Source organism: Oncorhynchus kisutch, linkage group LG4 (assembly GCF_002021735.2).
Source record: "Oncorhynchus kisutch isolate 150728-3 linkage group LG4, Okis_V2, whole genome shotgun sequence".
Lineage (NCBI taxonomy): Eukaryota > Metazoa > Chordata > Actinopteri > Salmoniformes > Salmonidae > Oncorhynchus > Oncorhynchus kisutch.
The window spans coordinates 19,118,155-19,133,281 of NC_034177.2; the positions used below are offsets into that span (position 1 = coordinate 19,118,155).

A 15,127-nucleotide genomic window follows, 5' to 3' on the forward strand; every position below is an offset into this window, starting at 1 on the left:
TCATCTGTGTACTTGAAGCACATATTTGTTAATTTTTTACATCATGGACATCACAGAACCTCAACATCTTACAGAAAATAGATACTAGAGAGTATGTTGTTCTATTATCAGTCAAAGTCAATAAAAGTATAAAACTTCCAAAGCCTTTTTAGAGGTTTTGCAGGTTCTTATGAGGTCACTCATAACGCAACCTACGCTCTCATAAAAATCAGGACGGTTGGATTGTATAAACATTAGCAGTTTCTCTGCCCCCCTTACTCAACATACATTTCCCCTGAAGCTATTACCACCTCTATGATCCAAGCAGTGATAAAACCTGTCAGCACTTTACCTTTTCTCTCATTATTGTGTGCCAGGTTCTTACAGTTTGTACATGTACCTGTTCTGTTCCTCTCCATTGATTGGCAGTCTGGCAGGGCAATATATTTTGCAATAATGAGATGAACCCCAGTCATGCCTTTGTCAATAAGGATCCGCACCTTTAAAAAAAAAAAAATTGTTGACATTTTTGCCTAAAATCACATACCCAAATCAAACTGCCTGTAGCTCAGGACCTGAAGCAAGGATATACATATGCTTGATACCATTTGAAAGGAAATACTTTGAAGTTTGTGGAAATGTTAAATTAATGTAGGAGAATATAACACATTAGATCTGGTAAAAGATAATTCAAAGAAAAAAATGTGTTTTTTTTGTAAAAAGAATGTAACCATCATCTTTGTAATGCAAGATAAAGGCCATAATGTATTATTCCAGCCCAGGCAGAATTGAGATTTTGGCCACTAGATGACAGCAGTTTATTTGCAAAGTTTTAGACTGATGCAATGAACCATTGCATTTATTTTAAAAATTTTGTATCAAGACTTCCCAAATGTACCTAATCGGTTTATTAATACATTTTGAAGTTCATAACTGTGCACTCTCCTCAAACAATAGCATGCTATTATTTCACTGTAATAGCTACTGTAAATTGGGCAGTGCAGTTAGATTAACAAGAATTTAAGCTTTCTGCCAATATCAAATATGTCTATGTCCTGGGAAGTGTTCTTGTTACTTACAACCTCATGCTAATCACATTAGCCTATGTTAGCTCAACCGTCACGCGGGGGACACACCGATCCTGTAGAGGTTTTAAGACAATCATGTGAGTACAAATTGATGGAGAGACAAACTATCAAATTATCTCCAAGCTAGTGCCTAAGTGGAGTCCTGACTTAATCACTTTGAATGAATTTTTTTTTTAGGCTATTGCTAAATATCTCTGAAACATTGCTTTGACTCTTTTCCTTTTGCTAATTCTTTAAAATGATAGGACAATAATAAATCATGTTTCTGACTGGAGCATTTTGGTGATAAGGGGTAACTAATCACATCCATTATCCAGTGTGATGTTTGGAATGGTCTGTTTGTTGTGGTTCTGGGTAGCTTTATGTCTTAGCTGAGTCAATAACCAACCTGAAGTGATGCCAAAGGTTGTTGTGTGTGTGGTTGTTACTTTAATGTATTGTCTTTCAATGAATGACACATGATTATTTCTACAGTTGAACAGTTCACTCCACTGAATATCATAATGAAGTTTTGAAAGCCTGTACTGAAGGTTTGTGGAACTTTGTGTCTACTGTGCACACTTAATTTCACAATTCCCAATTAATTTCCGCTTTACCTCAAAAGTTCTGATTGGAATGAGAGTTCGGTGTCTGCAAAAACATGTTGAGTGGATAATAATTTGAGCAAGAATGTAATAAGAAGCTAATTCTCTCTGCTTACACATAGATCATTTTCTTAGTATTTCATTCCCCCATGCACCTTTGAAAAAAAAAAACCTTCTATGTACTGAGTCACTAGTGAATATCTGCTCAAATTCAAATGTTGACCTGTTTCCTTTTGAATTGCAACAGCATACTTTCAGATGAATCACTTGTTATTCTCTTCCTCTCAAGTGAGACTGTTGAGAAATATGAGGTATGGGCCAAAAACAAGTTTATAGAAAGTTTATAGTCTCACAGTGCTCCTGGCAAATACAAAGGAGTCAGTGTTCTGGAACATGTCCATGTTCATATTGCATTGTATTGACAGTTGTATGCCTTGTTCACTGGAAGTTGGGTATGTGGTTTATAGTTCAGAAGTAGCCATTCAGATGTCTGAGATTGATTGAATACATTACTCTTGAACCCTGATAGAACATCTTTGAGTGTAATTTCGTTGTAGTAGTTCAATGGCTGTATAGCAATAGTGTTAAATCAACATTAATAAGAGGAATAGGCCACTAGTAGCGATGAAAGAGATACTGTGTGTGTCCTTGGAAAGAAAGAGGCAAACCAATTAGACAAGGTTGGATGTATGTCTCATTGTGTAGTCTCAGAGATCTTCTCATGGGAACCTTGTCCTCTGCAGCATATTGGAGCCTCCCTGTCACACTCCACTGAGGGCAGGGACAGATAGGACAGGGACAGATAGGGCAGGGACAGATGATACATAGAGATTTCTCCTGGGGCATCACACTTGCCTTAAAATGGTGACTGTAGCAAGAATGAACATGTATAAACTGCGATTGATTCTCTGCCCATCATACTGTATCACATTTCAGGTAGATATGTGGCATTACAAGTGATAAGCTTCAGAGAGCTGAAGTTCTGTGTCGGTAAATGCTGAAGGCAATGAGAGGAGTGTAAAGCTTTTTTTCAAATGAAACGTGTGCAGTATAAAGAGTTAATGTATAGATAGAGTGTAATGAGCTGGCCTTGGAATCATACAATTAAAAAGGATGAATATGTTGACAACTGTGGGAAAGACGGTTATTATGGACATCATGAAAATATATATTTCTATTAATATATATTCTTAATTAGCTTGATGTATTCCCTATTGACATATCCATTGATATTTCTGAGATGTATCAACATTTTGTACTTTATTACATTTTTTTTACAAATGGGAACTTATACAAATAATGTTTTGACATAGTAGTGATTGAAATCAAAATAGAAATTGTAGCTTTATATAAAAGTTTAGTGGTCGGGGGCCCTACAGTCAGCATGTAGTCTGCGTATAGGCAGAGGCAGCACAGCACACACACAATAATGCTAAGCTGCCAAGTGGCTCATTACTAGCAGGCACCAATCATGGTTAGTCATCTAATGCTAACAGTGAATACAGTAATACAGTATAGTTGTCTTGCTATGCTACTGGATTGCCACCTTAACAATGGAACCTCAGGTATTCTCCCAAAAGCATGTGATATAAACTCATTAAGCCAAACTATAATATAATGAGTAATATAATGATGAAGCTCACATTCTACTTACAGGATGATATGTCATATATTTGCCCACACATTTCACTTGACATATGGAAATTGGCATACACTGGTTAAAACACTCTCCAACGAAGCAGCAGCTCAACTACATCCCCTCATTCTCTTTTCTCAGGAAGCTATCGATACAAAAAGGCCATAATTAGATACTGTAAACTTGTCAAACGCAGAAGCATTTCTTAAAGGATTAGTTAAGAGTGAGAGTTGTACCTAGTTGCTTTGCTGCTTATCGACAACAGTCATCAGATTCTGTACCCACTTCTGGCTGGGATTGGCACAAACAGTCTTCCGTTTCTTCAGCATGAACCTACAGATATGAGACACGTGGTGGGATAAAAAGTGTTTGTTTTCCGTTAGACACTCAGACTCAGTATTGTTTTTTAGATTCACATTCTATGAGGAGAAAAAAAGGAAATCAAAATATGTAGAAAAATACCAGATTTCTCTGTCAAAAAGCCTTCTTGGCATCCATTGCAGGCAACTGGAGGATTTGTTCTACCTTACCAGTGTCCCAATGATAGACTGACTGTGTAGCTTTGTTGTTGTTTGGGGAGTGAGGACTTAGGGACAGAAGGTGAGGAGGTGTTCTAACACACTCACACAACAGCCTTGATGTTGCAGTCACCATCTGTTTCCTGTATCCTGTAGCTCATCACGTTCCTCTTGGTGTTCTTTTTCAGGCCAGCAACGTGCTTCAGACAGCAGTTCCCATAAGAGCCTGACAACAATCAGGGGGAAAAGGAAATGGTTGCTATTATACTCCTTTTGTGCTTACATTTCAATGTAATAAATTATAATGTAATAACATCACAGGAGGTTGGTGGCACTTTAATTGGGGAGGACAGGCTCGTGGTAGTGGCTGGTGCGGAATGAGTGGAATGGTATCAAATACATCAAACACATGGTTTGATGCCATTACATTTACTCCATTCCAGCTATTACAATGAGTTGTCCTCTCCTCAGGCGCCTCCACTGACTGACATTTCAGTTACACAGAGTTTGAAATGTGCAGTTGAAGTTGCGAAATATTACAGTGTGATAATTTTCTACGAATATTTTTTTGAGTAAATGTATTGCAGATGTGTGCAAGAGAAAACATCACCAGGACTATTCATATTCACAATTTCTAATAATGCAAACATGAGAACTACCTGTAAGTGCAGCATAAGCCATGTATATAACTATTGAAACGGTTGTGAAATCTAGTGCCAGGTGTTTCGAAACAATGTTTTGAAAGGAGCGGATCACAGAGACAAACATCAGTCTGTGTAAAATTTTCTGGTAAAAAAGATATTTGGTGCCGACAGATCTTTCTCTTCTTGACATAGTATGGACCAGTTGAAGCTTGTAAAAAAAATAAACATTATATTGAAATAACTGACTTTGTGCAGAATAATGGTCTCCATTACGAGAGGTTAATACTCAATCTGCAACAAGTTATTAGTGTACAGAATGTGGAGTGGCTATAAGTACAGTTGATTTTTCAACAATACCTTCATTACAAGAACAAATCAGGCTTTAGACTATTACATCAATTACAGGGGACATAAGCTTCATAATAATTAGTCTATAGAATGTACAATACAGTAGATTTAATGGTGCCTACCTTGAGCCATGCTGAGGTACATGCATGCCAGGAGCAGGAGAAAGAACAGAGCCTGGAACTTCATGGTGTCACTGCTTCTATGGTCCACTGTAAGAACAGGACAGGATGTAAAGCCTGAGAAACGTTCTCTTTTTAATACCACCACACTGTCAGCGGGATGTTTTCCTGACAGGGCCACCCCATTTACAATACTGGTATGTTTGTTTTCCAGACCCCAATCCTGACCTCTTGATTTCAAACACTTGGATGCGTGGAGCTGTTTTGTGCAGCTATGTTGGGTTTGGCAGAAGCTCTGATTATGTTTTAATAAAAGTTAGCATGCATTCATCAGATGAACCATAACCTCTGTCTCTTAAAACAGCTGCATCAACTTGTTTATTTTACCACTTAGAAATGCAAAAATACAGAATGCTTACAGCATAGGCTAAAAGTTAGTAAAATATGAATTAAGAGTCAGACAAGCATATAAACAAGCAATAGGTCAGCATATAAACACACAAGCCTACCAACAAAGCAGAACATGTCACAAATAACCTTCTCAAAACACAAAATCTCCTTGCAGAAATGACCTGTCTTCTCTGTCTTGTTGAGTTCCCTACTGCTTTATACAGTAGCTGCCATTTGATACCTTCTTCACCCCTCCACCAACCCTGTTATCTTAATCAGCCACACCTCCTCTCGCATGACAACTAGTAAGTACAGTATGTTTTACAATTGCTGGGAAGAGGTAGAATTTGAACAATTTGAGCATCACAATCAAATGCCACTGCAATGCTTTCCTTGGCTTAAGTCCAGTGAAAAGATGAGTGACAAACTGTTGAAGACCCTCACAAACTTCTAAAGATGCACCATTGAGAGCATGCTGTCGGGCTGTATCACCGCCTGTTACGGTAATTGAACCGTCCGCAACTGTAGGGCTCTCCAGAGGGTGGTGCGGTCATCGCAATGATTCACCAGGGGCACACTGCCTGCCCCCCAGGACATCTACAGCACCCAGTTTCACAGGAAGGCCAAGAAGATCATCAAGGACTTCAGACACCCGAGCCACAGCCTGTTCACCCCACTACCATCTAGATGGTGACAACAGTACAGATGCATCAAAGTTGGGAACAAAAGAGTGATACACAGCTTCTATCTCCAGGCCAACAGAATGTTTAATAGTCACCACTAGCCGGCCTCTGACTAGTATCCTGCCCTGAACCTTAGTCAGTATTACTAGCCAGCATCCTTGTGGAATGCTTTCGACACCTTGTAGAGTCCATGCCCCGACAAATTGAGGCTGTTTTGAGGGCAAAAGACCAGTAAATATTAGGAAGTTTGTACACTCAGTGTATACATTTACATTCCGGATTCTGACATTGCTCGTTCTGATATTTCTTGATGTCTGTCTTTTTATTTTGGGGATTTGTGTGTATTGTTTTGTAGTGTTAGGTATTACTGCACTGTTGGAGCTAGAAACATAAGCATATAGCTGCATCTGTGATAACATCTACAAAATATCTGTACTCAACCATCATCTTTATTTTTTATGTTATTATGTTTTTCAGGAGGGCTTACATTTCCCTGAGGCCCCTCATTGCTATTGGAGAAGGATCTAAGGTCCAAGGAGCCAGGCCAGCAATCAGTGCACAGGAACATAGTTTATTTTAGTAATTTATTAACTGTAAAATCAACTACATCCTTAGAATTAAGAAAATATGGACCACACGCAGAGTCCTTAATATCTTTTGTATAACAACAATGAAAACACTGTCTGGAAACCCACTGTCTGGAAACCCACTGTCTGCAAACCAACTGTCTGGAAACCCACTGTCTGCAAACCCATTGTCTGCAAACCCACTGTCTGGAAACCCACTGTCTGGAAACCCACTGTCTGCAAACCCACTGTCTGGAATCCCACTGTCTGCAAACCCACTGTCTGGAAACCGACTGTCTGGAAACCCACTGTCTGGAAACCCACTGTCTGGAAACCCACTGTCTGCAAACCCACTGTCTGGAAACCCACTGTCTGCAAACCCACTGTCTGGAAACCCACTGTCTGCAAACCCACTGTCTGGAAACCCACTGTCTGGAAACCTACTGTCTGCAAACCCACTGTCTGGAATCTCACTGTCTGCAAACCCACTGTCTGGAAACCCACTGTCTGGAAGCCCACTGTCTGCAAAACCACTGTCTGGAAACCCACTGTCTGGAAACCCACTGTCTGCAAACTCACTGTCTGGAAACCCACTGTCTGTAAACCCACTGTCTGGAAACCCACTGTCTGGAAACCCACTGTCTGGAATCCCACTGTCTGCAAACTCACTGTCTGGAAACCCACTGTCTGGAAACCCACTGTCTGCAATTGATTGAATATCAGCCTGTGAGTTTATGTAAGATTCAATACCTGGTTTTGACACAAGCAATTATGTTAAAAGTAGCATCCATTATTGTTGAAGCTATAAGAGGACGGGCTAATTTTAATTGCTGGAATAGAATACATGGAATGGAATCAAACATGTGTTTTCCATATGTTTTATGAGTTTGATACCATTCCATTAATTATATTCCAGCCATTACAATGAGCCCACCAGCCTCCTCTGATTTAACAATCCATAAGGACTGAGACAAGAAAATAATATTTAGTATGTCTTGGGTGGCAGTTGTTTTGTTGTGTTGGTCATTGCTTAGGAAGATTAATGTGCTAGGTACTTGCAAAGACATGCATAATGTTCTGAAATGTAAATGTCCCATCAGTCTGAATTTAAATGATTGCACCCTTTTAGTTTTGAGACCATTTTCCTTGTAAAAAGAAAACTCTTGCTATACTAGCCACTATGTGACATATCAGATTTGTATAGCATCCCCAAAGTCAATTGGGCAGTTGGGAAAATACTTGTACCTCCCATTTGGCAAAGTGTTATTGAGACCAGATGGTATCAGTCAACATAATACAAGTGTAAATATCTTCAAATCAACTTGAAAATGTGACTTACTTTGATACTTGTAAGATCTAATTCTCCCAGGCTTTATATCTACTTATCCTCAACTATTTGATTCTATCATCCATTTGCATCCATTGAAAAGTTAACACTTTACATATTTTGAAAGTAATGACAGATATCAAACAAACAATCATCACACTGGGAAGGAAATATGTCCTCATCCAATAATGTTGTTGGCATCCTTTGGCCAAAACATTATGCCCTAATGGCCCTTGAAACTTTAAAAGTTATGCAATATACAATTATGTAAAATGAGAGAAAAGAGATGCCCATAAATAACTAACTTCCATTTGACATATTACTCAACAGTGTTTTATGAAGAACGTTTCCAAAAGCATGGAACATGGTGTATTATTCTTTTACCCCATCTCAAACTGGCAGTAACTGGAGGCGTATGAGTTTCTGTTTATTGTGAAACCAAATGTTATGTAAAAAACTGCCAAAGAAATGATGTTGAAAATGTTGAGATAAAACGTAACGTGATTTTGTTACGCTTTTACAATAAAATATTAAATCGTCTTGACAAAACTAAAGGGGTCACAATCAAGAAAAAAAATGCCTTTACAGTCACGATTGATAGAATTCCCTGTAAGATGTACTGTACTTTAGAAGCATCAATTATTTTTCTTCTTTCACAGCAGGATAAGATATATTTAGAAATTAAGCCAGTATAGGCTACTTTTCACTTACGTGGTTGTGACCATAGAAATAAGAATGACCTTGTGTTTATTCTAAACATTTTAAACATGACAGCTGTACACAAAAATACATGTATATGTCCATTGCTTGGATAAAAAGCACATAATCATCCTGTGAAGGCTGATGAGGACTAGCCTGACAGACACGACTCGTAGCAGGATGACTTCGAGTTAGGTCGAGGAGGACAGGCCTAGGTTAGAATAATATCCTTATAGCATAGCCTAGTATTAGCCCAACCAGCCGAAAGATGGCGCTATTGCTCCTTTTACGTCGTTTCTCGTTTTACGTCAGACTTTATTAACGTATTCAACTGGTAATTTACTAGTGTCCCTAGTGGACCGTCTCGTAAATAAAACATCATCCATGCAAGCTGCAAAGGCGTCAGTTTCCTCTCTAACTCGATCTAATGGCTCGTCGGTGGGAAAAAACGGGGGAAATATGTTTACTACTGTCTTAATGAAACAACAAAAAAAGCACTATTATCAAGCACACTTGGCTCTTGTAATGATGTTTAGGCTACTGATGTTTTCGTCATTTGACCATGCATTTTGCTGACCGTGCGGCTTGGTTGGGTATTTATTTAAATGTTGTCGTTATAAAAAATTATATTATACCGGGTTTCATGACCAATGCTTTCTGTTTTATAGTTATAACAAATGCACTCCACGAATACAATTTATTCAACACTTATATATGTTTTATTTTACACATATAACCAAATAAGAGGTCCCGTGACCAAAACGTGCCCCACGCCATGGAAATCAAATGCCCGTGCATATGGGTTCATTCTGGGCGCCTGCTCTGAAGCAAATCAGCAATCTGTTCGCAAGCTAACCTGACCTGTGTTGATTTACAGTTTGCTGGTCCAATCAGAGGCCCTGGTCTGCATTTGAACGCGGCACGTGTATAACTACAATCAATTAGCAAATCGGACGTTTCCTAGTTTCGACTAATTCATCAACTGTGCCACAAAATGAGTGACAAAACCTGGCCAGATATTTTCAAGTCATAAGTCAAAGTAGAGTCACCAGGCTCCAAGTCAATGTGCTAGTTGGAACTAGGAATCTCTTAAATGTCCGATTTACTAACTGGTTGTAGTTATAGGCTACAAACGCCGTGTTCAACAATTCAGAAAGTTACAAATTTTCCAATGTTCTAGTTCCAACTATAATGTGAACTCGGCACAAGTCAAAAAGTCTCTATATCACAACCGGCCGTGATTGTGAATCCCATAGGGCGGAGCACAATTGGCTCAACGTCATCCAGATTTGGCCGGTGTAGGCCATCATTGTAAAGAAGAATGTGTTCTTATTAACTGACTTGCCTAGTTAAATAAAGGTTCAATTAAAAAAAAGAAACATCCCACAACATTGAAAGTCTTGAACGCGCCCAAGACAGCGCGTCATACAAGTCAGATGAGCCAAGTCATATGACCTATGCCAGCTAACGGAAGCAGAGGAAAACAAAGCACCACTCAGCTGCGGTAGCGTATAACGTTAATTTCATGATTAGTTAGTTGAACTAACTATTGTTAAGACGCAGCAATGTAGCAAGCTGATTTACCGTAAATTAATATGGCACATTGCTGTTGTAAGTCTGACTTTATATGGCAGCATATGTTACCTAGCTAATGCAGATGATTTGGTCAGCAGTGCTCCTCATCTGTTCCTCTTTTGCACGTTTAGAGTTCAGCAAGGCCCGTGCCCTGAAGATGGCAGATAATACATTTCTTTCAGTCTTGGTCATAACACTCTGTGTACAGTCAGTACATGTGGTGAGTTTGCCCTTGTTCAACCAACAAGCTGATTTTAATAGGTGATCATCTTGCCGCGTTCAAAATAACTGGGAAATCGGGAAGAATCGGTCATCCAACTCGGGAACTCATGCTGCGTTCGCATGTTGATCAGAACTAGGAACCTCGGAAATGTAGTTGAACGCTGCAGGTGTATAACTACAACCAGTTAGCAAGTTGGACATTTCCGAGTTTCCTAGTTCCGACAAGACGTAAGCGCTGTAAAACAACTTAACTCAAGGTCAAATCATGACGTCAGTAATCTTCAAATCGGAAAGTCGATTTGTAATTCTGATTTGTATGACCGTTCAAATAGATTATTCCCAGTCGGAGCTAGTTTTTTTTCCGAGTTCCCAGTTGTTTTGAACACGGCATGAGGCTTCTTTCTACAGCTCCAACCTGGAGATCAATGACGTAATGATTTGATCTTGTATTTTTCAAAGTTCCCAGTTTTCTTGAAGGCACCATCTGAACCAGTATCTCGGCTTGAGAAGAAGAAAAATAGGACAAAATCTCCTCTGGCGCCCAGGATCTTGCAATTCAAAATGACATTAACCAGCTCTGCAAACGTTATAGTCAAATTGTAATTCTCATTATTGCCGAATAGCTTACAACAGTTGTTAACTTTATCGTGAAATTCTTACTTGCGAGCCCTTCAACAACAATGCAGGGTTAAAAGTAAGAAAAGATGAGCAAATAACAAAAGGGAAACTGTAATAAAATAACCATAACAAGGCTATAAAAAGAGTACCGGTACTGAGTCAATATGCAGGGGTACGAGGTAATATGTACATGTATGTAGGTGTAAAAGTCACGAGGCAATCAGGAAAAGGTCTAAATAAAATCAATGATCTTTCGGGATACTGTGCTGCTGGATCAGCCAGCCTGTGAGTGGCAGTAATGAGTGAATTTATTGGAGGTGCTGAAGGTGTATTTGGCGCATGCGTACTTGGTCAAAAAACATTTTTATTTATACCTTTTTTGGATGTGCATACTGTGTGTACCGTGTGCAACGGCAGTAATGGCTATAGTTGTTTTGTGAAACTCAATATTTTGGTGAGTACCATTATGACGTTTGCAAAACTTGTTAATGGGACTTTTGCCGCATTCAAAACAACTGGGAACTTGGAATTCTACAACCTCAAGACAACTTGGAAGTGGGAAAAATAGTTTTGAACAGTCATTCAACTCGGAATTCCAAGTCGGGAACTCGGGCCTCTTTCTAGAGCGCCAACCTGAAGATCACTGATGTCATGATTTGACAGTTTTTTTTAACGAATTCCCAGTTGTCTTGAAAGCACCATCAGTATTGAAGGACCCTGGTCGTCAGAGGAGATCTAGTCATATTCATCGTCTCCTCAAGCCCAAGTACTGTTTTAGGAATAATCAATTTTGCTAAACAGCCCTATCTGAAAACTGCAATATCATATTCCTTCAACAGATGGGAGTGTATCCCTGTCTGCTCCAGCCACTGTAAATCTGGAGGTCAAAGGTTCAGCCAATATCACCATAACACCTAGGTAACCTTTCTTATATCTGGGCATCTATTGCCAGTTTGTATCAGTATTCTATGTATGTCTATTTGTTGTGATGTGTTATAATGTTATAATGCAGTGTTTATTTATTTTTGCAGCTCTCCTCTTAATGTGTCCGCACTTATTTCTTTTAACTTCACTGACTCCTCTGCAAATGTTACCTCGATACTTCAACTGCCTCAGCAGGTATGCTTTTTATACCACTCAAACTCACTGAAAAGTATGACCAAAACACCATGTAATTGATTATTAATGCAATCTGAGATCTGAATCTATCATATTTCAATGAACTACAGTAGCCACAGTGTGTAAAACATCAATACTCTGTTATAGGCATAACTGTTTTATAGATGATTTATATGTGCTGTGTTTCTGATTTCCAGGTACAATTGCCTGCAAACGCCATATTAGGCACATTTGAGGTTCGTGCAGAGCATGTGGGTCAGGTGACCGCCTATTTATACAGTAACAACAATGACATTGCAAGGTGAGTTGTTCGCAGTTTCTGTCTTTTAGTGAATTTCAACTAACTCTATGAGAATTTCCCACGTCACATTTCAGACAGATTTTAAGCCAACACAATGTACTAAGAGTCTCTTTATGTTTTCCAGCTTTAAGACCAGAATCCGTTTCTTGGTCATTAGAAGCAACATAATCGATATCATTAACCAATTAATTGGTTGGATTTACTTCCTTGCATGGTCTATCTCATTCTACCCTCAAGTATATGAGAACTGGAGAAGAAAAAGGTAGTGCCTCAAACTGTCATATATTTTTTAAACAATTTAATCTCAGCCTTAAATGATTTAGAGTTAAAGGGCATCTGGATTTGATTTCTGACTTTATCTATTTGACAGTGTGGTGGGGTTGAACTTTGATTTCCTGGCACTCAACTTGACAGGCTTCATTGCGTACAGTGTCTTCAATGTAGGCCTCTTCTGGGTTCCGTACATGAAGGTAAGAGCTCTGCATGCCCTCACTAAGAGTGTAACAAATTAGGACAAATCCTAATTTGAGTTCTACACGCACAACTCGGATTTCTGTGTCATTCATGCATTGACACCAATAGGGATTTGTTCAAATATTTTGGTCTTCTATGGACCTATTGACTTGGTTTTTACTCCATATAGTTGTTATATTTTAAATATTTTTTTAGGAAGAGTTTGTGAAGAAAAATCCAAACGGTGTGAACCCAGTGGATGCCAATGATGTGTTTTTTAGTCTCCATGCAGTTGTGCTGACAGTTGTGTATATCTGTCAGTGTGCCATCTACGAGGTGAGTAACAGAAGACTAGTAAAATAACTTCCTAGATGTCCCTCTTTGGTTATAGGCCGGAGACAGATGTTGGCTGGACAAATAATGATCAGCTTATGTTTTGATTGTTGTCAGAAAGATACTGTATGTCTGATCCTTTGAAAGGAAAGCATTGTTGTCAAGGCCTCAAATGAACATTGACAGGTAAACACTTGTTGAAAGTAATGACTGTGTTCCTGTGTGTCTGTGGTAAAGAGAGGAGGGCAGAAGTTGTCCAAGATCGCTATTGGCCTTCTGGTGATTGGATGGACATTTGCCCTTGTCACCCTCTTTGTTGCTGTGGCCAATAAGATCACCTGGCTGGAATATCTCTATTATTTCTCCTACATTAAGTTAGGTGTCACCCTCGTCAAATACATCCCACAGGTATGGATTTCACAATATTTGACTGCATATTGAATGGTTTTACCTTATACACAATTATCATTTGTTACAGTAGATATGGTTGCTTTTCATGATCACCACTACATTGTCTATCATCAATACACTGTCTGTGTGTGTCCTCAGGCCTACATGAACTACCAAAGACAAAGCACGGAAGGGTGGAGCATTGGCAATGTGTTGCTGGACTTCACAGGAGGCAGCTTCAGTCTCATTCAGATGATTCTTCAGTCGTATAACAACAGTAAGGCTGCTCACGCCTACCATAGATCACCAATGTGCAGACACTTCAGTAAAACATAATTAGTCAAAGTGAAAACCACAGTCAAAGGACAGTCCCAACAATTGAACATTTGTCTTCAATTGCAGTCATTCATTGTTTATATAGCTTCCATGGGTTTTTCTTAACTTAATTTATTATTTTTTTATATATATTTTTTACAATTATTCCTTTACATTAACATAAGAGACAGTGGCACAATTATGTAGAAGAATTTCCTGTTCATGCCCACCCACGCACAAGCCCGCCCACCAAATCACCATCTCTTTCCCTGTGGCTGGGAGAAGAGCAGACAAATCATAAGAAAAAAAGTCATCAACATAAAGAATAACAACAACAAAACCATAAAGAAAGGGGAAAATAAAATGGTTTAAATAATGGTATTAAACATGTTATAATAGTACATTGAAATAGTGATACATTTTGATGTTGTTTTTCAGATTAGTTCCATCAGTCACACATTCTGCCTTACTACATCACATGCTGAATTATTTAATGGTTTATGTCAGGGTTTCATAGAATGTTTCTATTGTTTCCTAGATAAATGGAAGCTCATCTTTGGCGACCCCACAAAGGCTGGACTTGGTTTGTTATCCATATTCTTCGATGTGGTGTTCATCATTCAGCACTACTGTCTATACCGGCATAAAACACATTACGAGCCTATGGGTGACCAGAAATAGGCTAATAACCTCTCACAATCTACCTCTGCCAGTGAAACTGGGGCCAAATGACTTCCTATAGGGATTTATTCTATGCAGTGTTCACAGCCATTGAATGAAAAGCTATTTCAACACAGGGCCTTTGCTTAAAAAGTACTTTTTTTCTCCAAATGATTGTTTAGGATAATAGGGATTTCTTTTTGTTCCATAATTTGTGAAGAAATGATTAGTTATGGTTTGATACCACTAAGGGAGGGACTCTGTAATCTTTTTAAAAACTGACTGTTTAGGCCTATCACTTTTACATCTGTCAAAGCAATAGTTCATTTTATACAATACAATTGTTTATTTTGAAATGTGTTCTTTAATTGAAAGGTAATTTCTATTTTGAAATGTAACTAGAATATCATGCTTTATTGTCAAATTAGTAAAATGTTTTCCACGAATTAAGATTAGTGTGATGTTTCATTATGCTTAAACTTATTTTATGATGGACTACAGAGCACAGCACAAAATTGGCGGTGGGGACTATTTCTGTTTTGTTGCACAAACGTGTAAAC

The 15,127-nt window shown here is 38.7% G+C and overlaps 2 protein-coding genes across 4 annotated transcripts; one reads left to right on the forward strand and one right to left on the reverse strand.

Moving 5' to 3' along the window:
* Positions 1-2,892: 2,892 nt before the first annotated feature.
* Positions 2,893-5,549, reverse strand: ccl25b (chemokine (C-C motif) ligand 25b). 3 transcript variants are annotated; one of them, XM_020480441.2, is made up of 5 exons: positions 5,426-5,549; positions 4,920-5,006; positions 3,914-4,031; positions 3,524-3,620; positions 2,893-3,432 (listed from the first exon to the last, which is right to left on the reverse strand). In XM_020480441.2, the coding sequence occupies exons 1-4, from the start codon at positions 5,439-5,441 to the stop codon at positions 3,524-3,526; spliced, it is 318 nt and encodes a 105-aa protein (XP_020336030.1). In that variant the 5' UTR covers positions 5,442-5,549; the 3' UTR covers positions 2,893-3,432. The 3 variants fall into 3 exon arrangements, with proteins under 3 accessions (XP_020336030.1, XP_020336033.1, XP_020336032.1); XM_020480444.2 differs by having other exon boundaries at positions 5,489-5,542; XM_020480443.2 differs by having other exon boundaries at positions 5,454-5,511.
* A 4,787-nt stretch (positions 5,550-10,336) lies between these two features.
* LOC109888543 (cystinosin) lies at positions 10,337-15,017 on the forward strand (the record flags this gene model as incomplete). Its single annotated transcript, XM_031822237.1, has 10 exons — positions 10,337-10,376; positions 11,836-11,914; positions 12,028-12,115; positions 12,313-12,416; positions 12,541-12,678; positions 12,787-12,886; positions 13,086-13,205; positions 13,440-13,610; positions 13,752-13,869; positions 14,446-15,017. Coding segments are annotated over 10 exons (1,101 nt in total), but the record flags the coding sequence as incomplete, so codon positions are not given.
* Between the last annotated feature and the right edge of the window lie 110 nt (positions 15,018-15,127).

Excerpts from the sequence above, each read along its gene's own strand:
- ccl25b (XM_020480441.2), bottom strand. Across the intron at positions 4,032-4,919 it reads GTACCTCAGCATGGCTCAAG|GCTCTTATGGGAACTGCTGT; the intron begins GTAGGCACCATT and ends GATTGTTGTCAG. Across the intron at positions 3,621-3,913 it reads TGCAACATCAAGGCTGTTGT|GTTCATGCTGAAGAAACGGA; the intron begins GTGAGTGTGTTA and ends TCATATCTGTAG.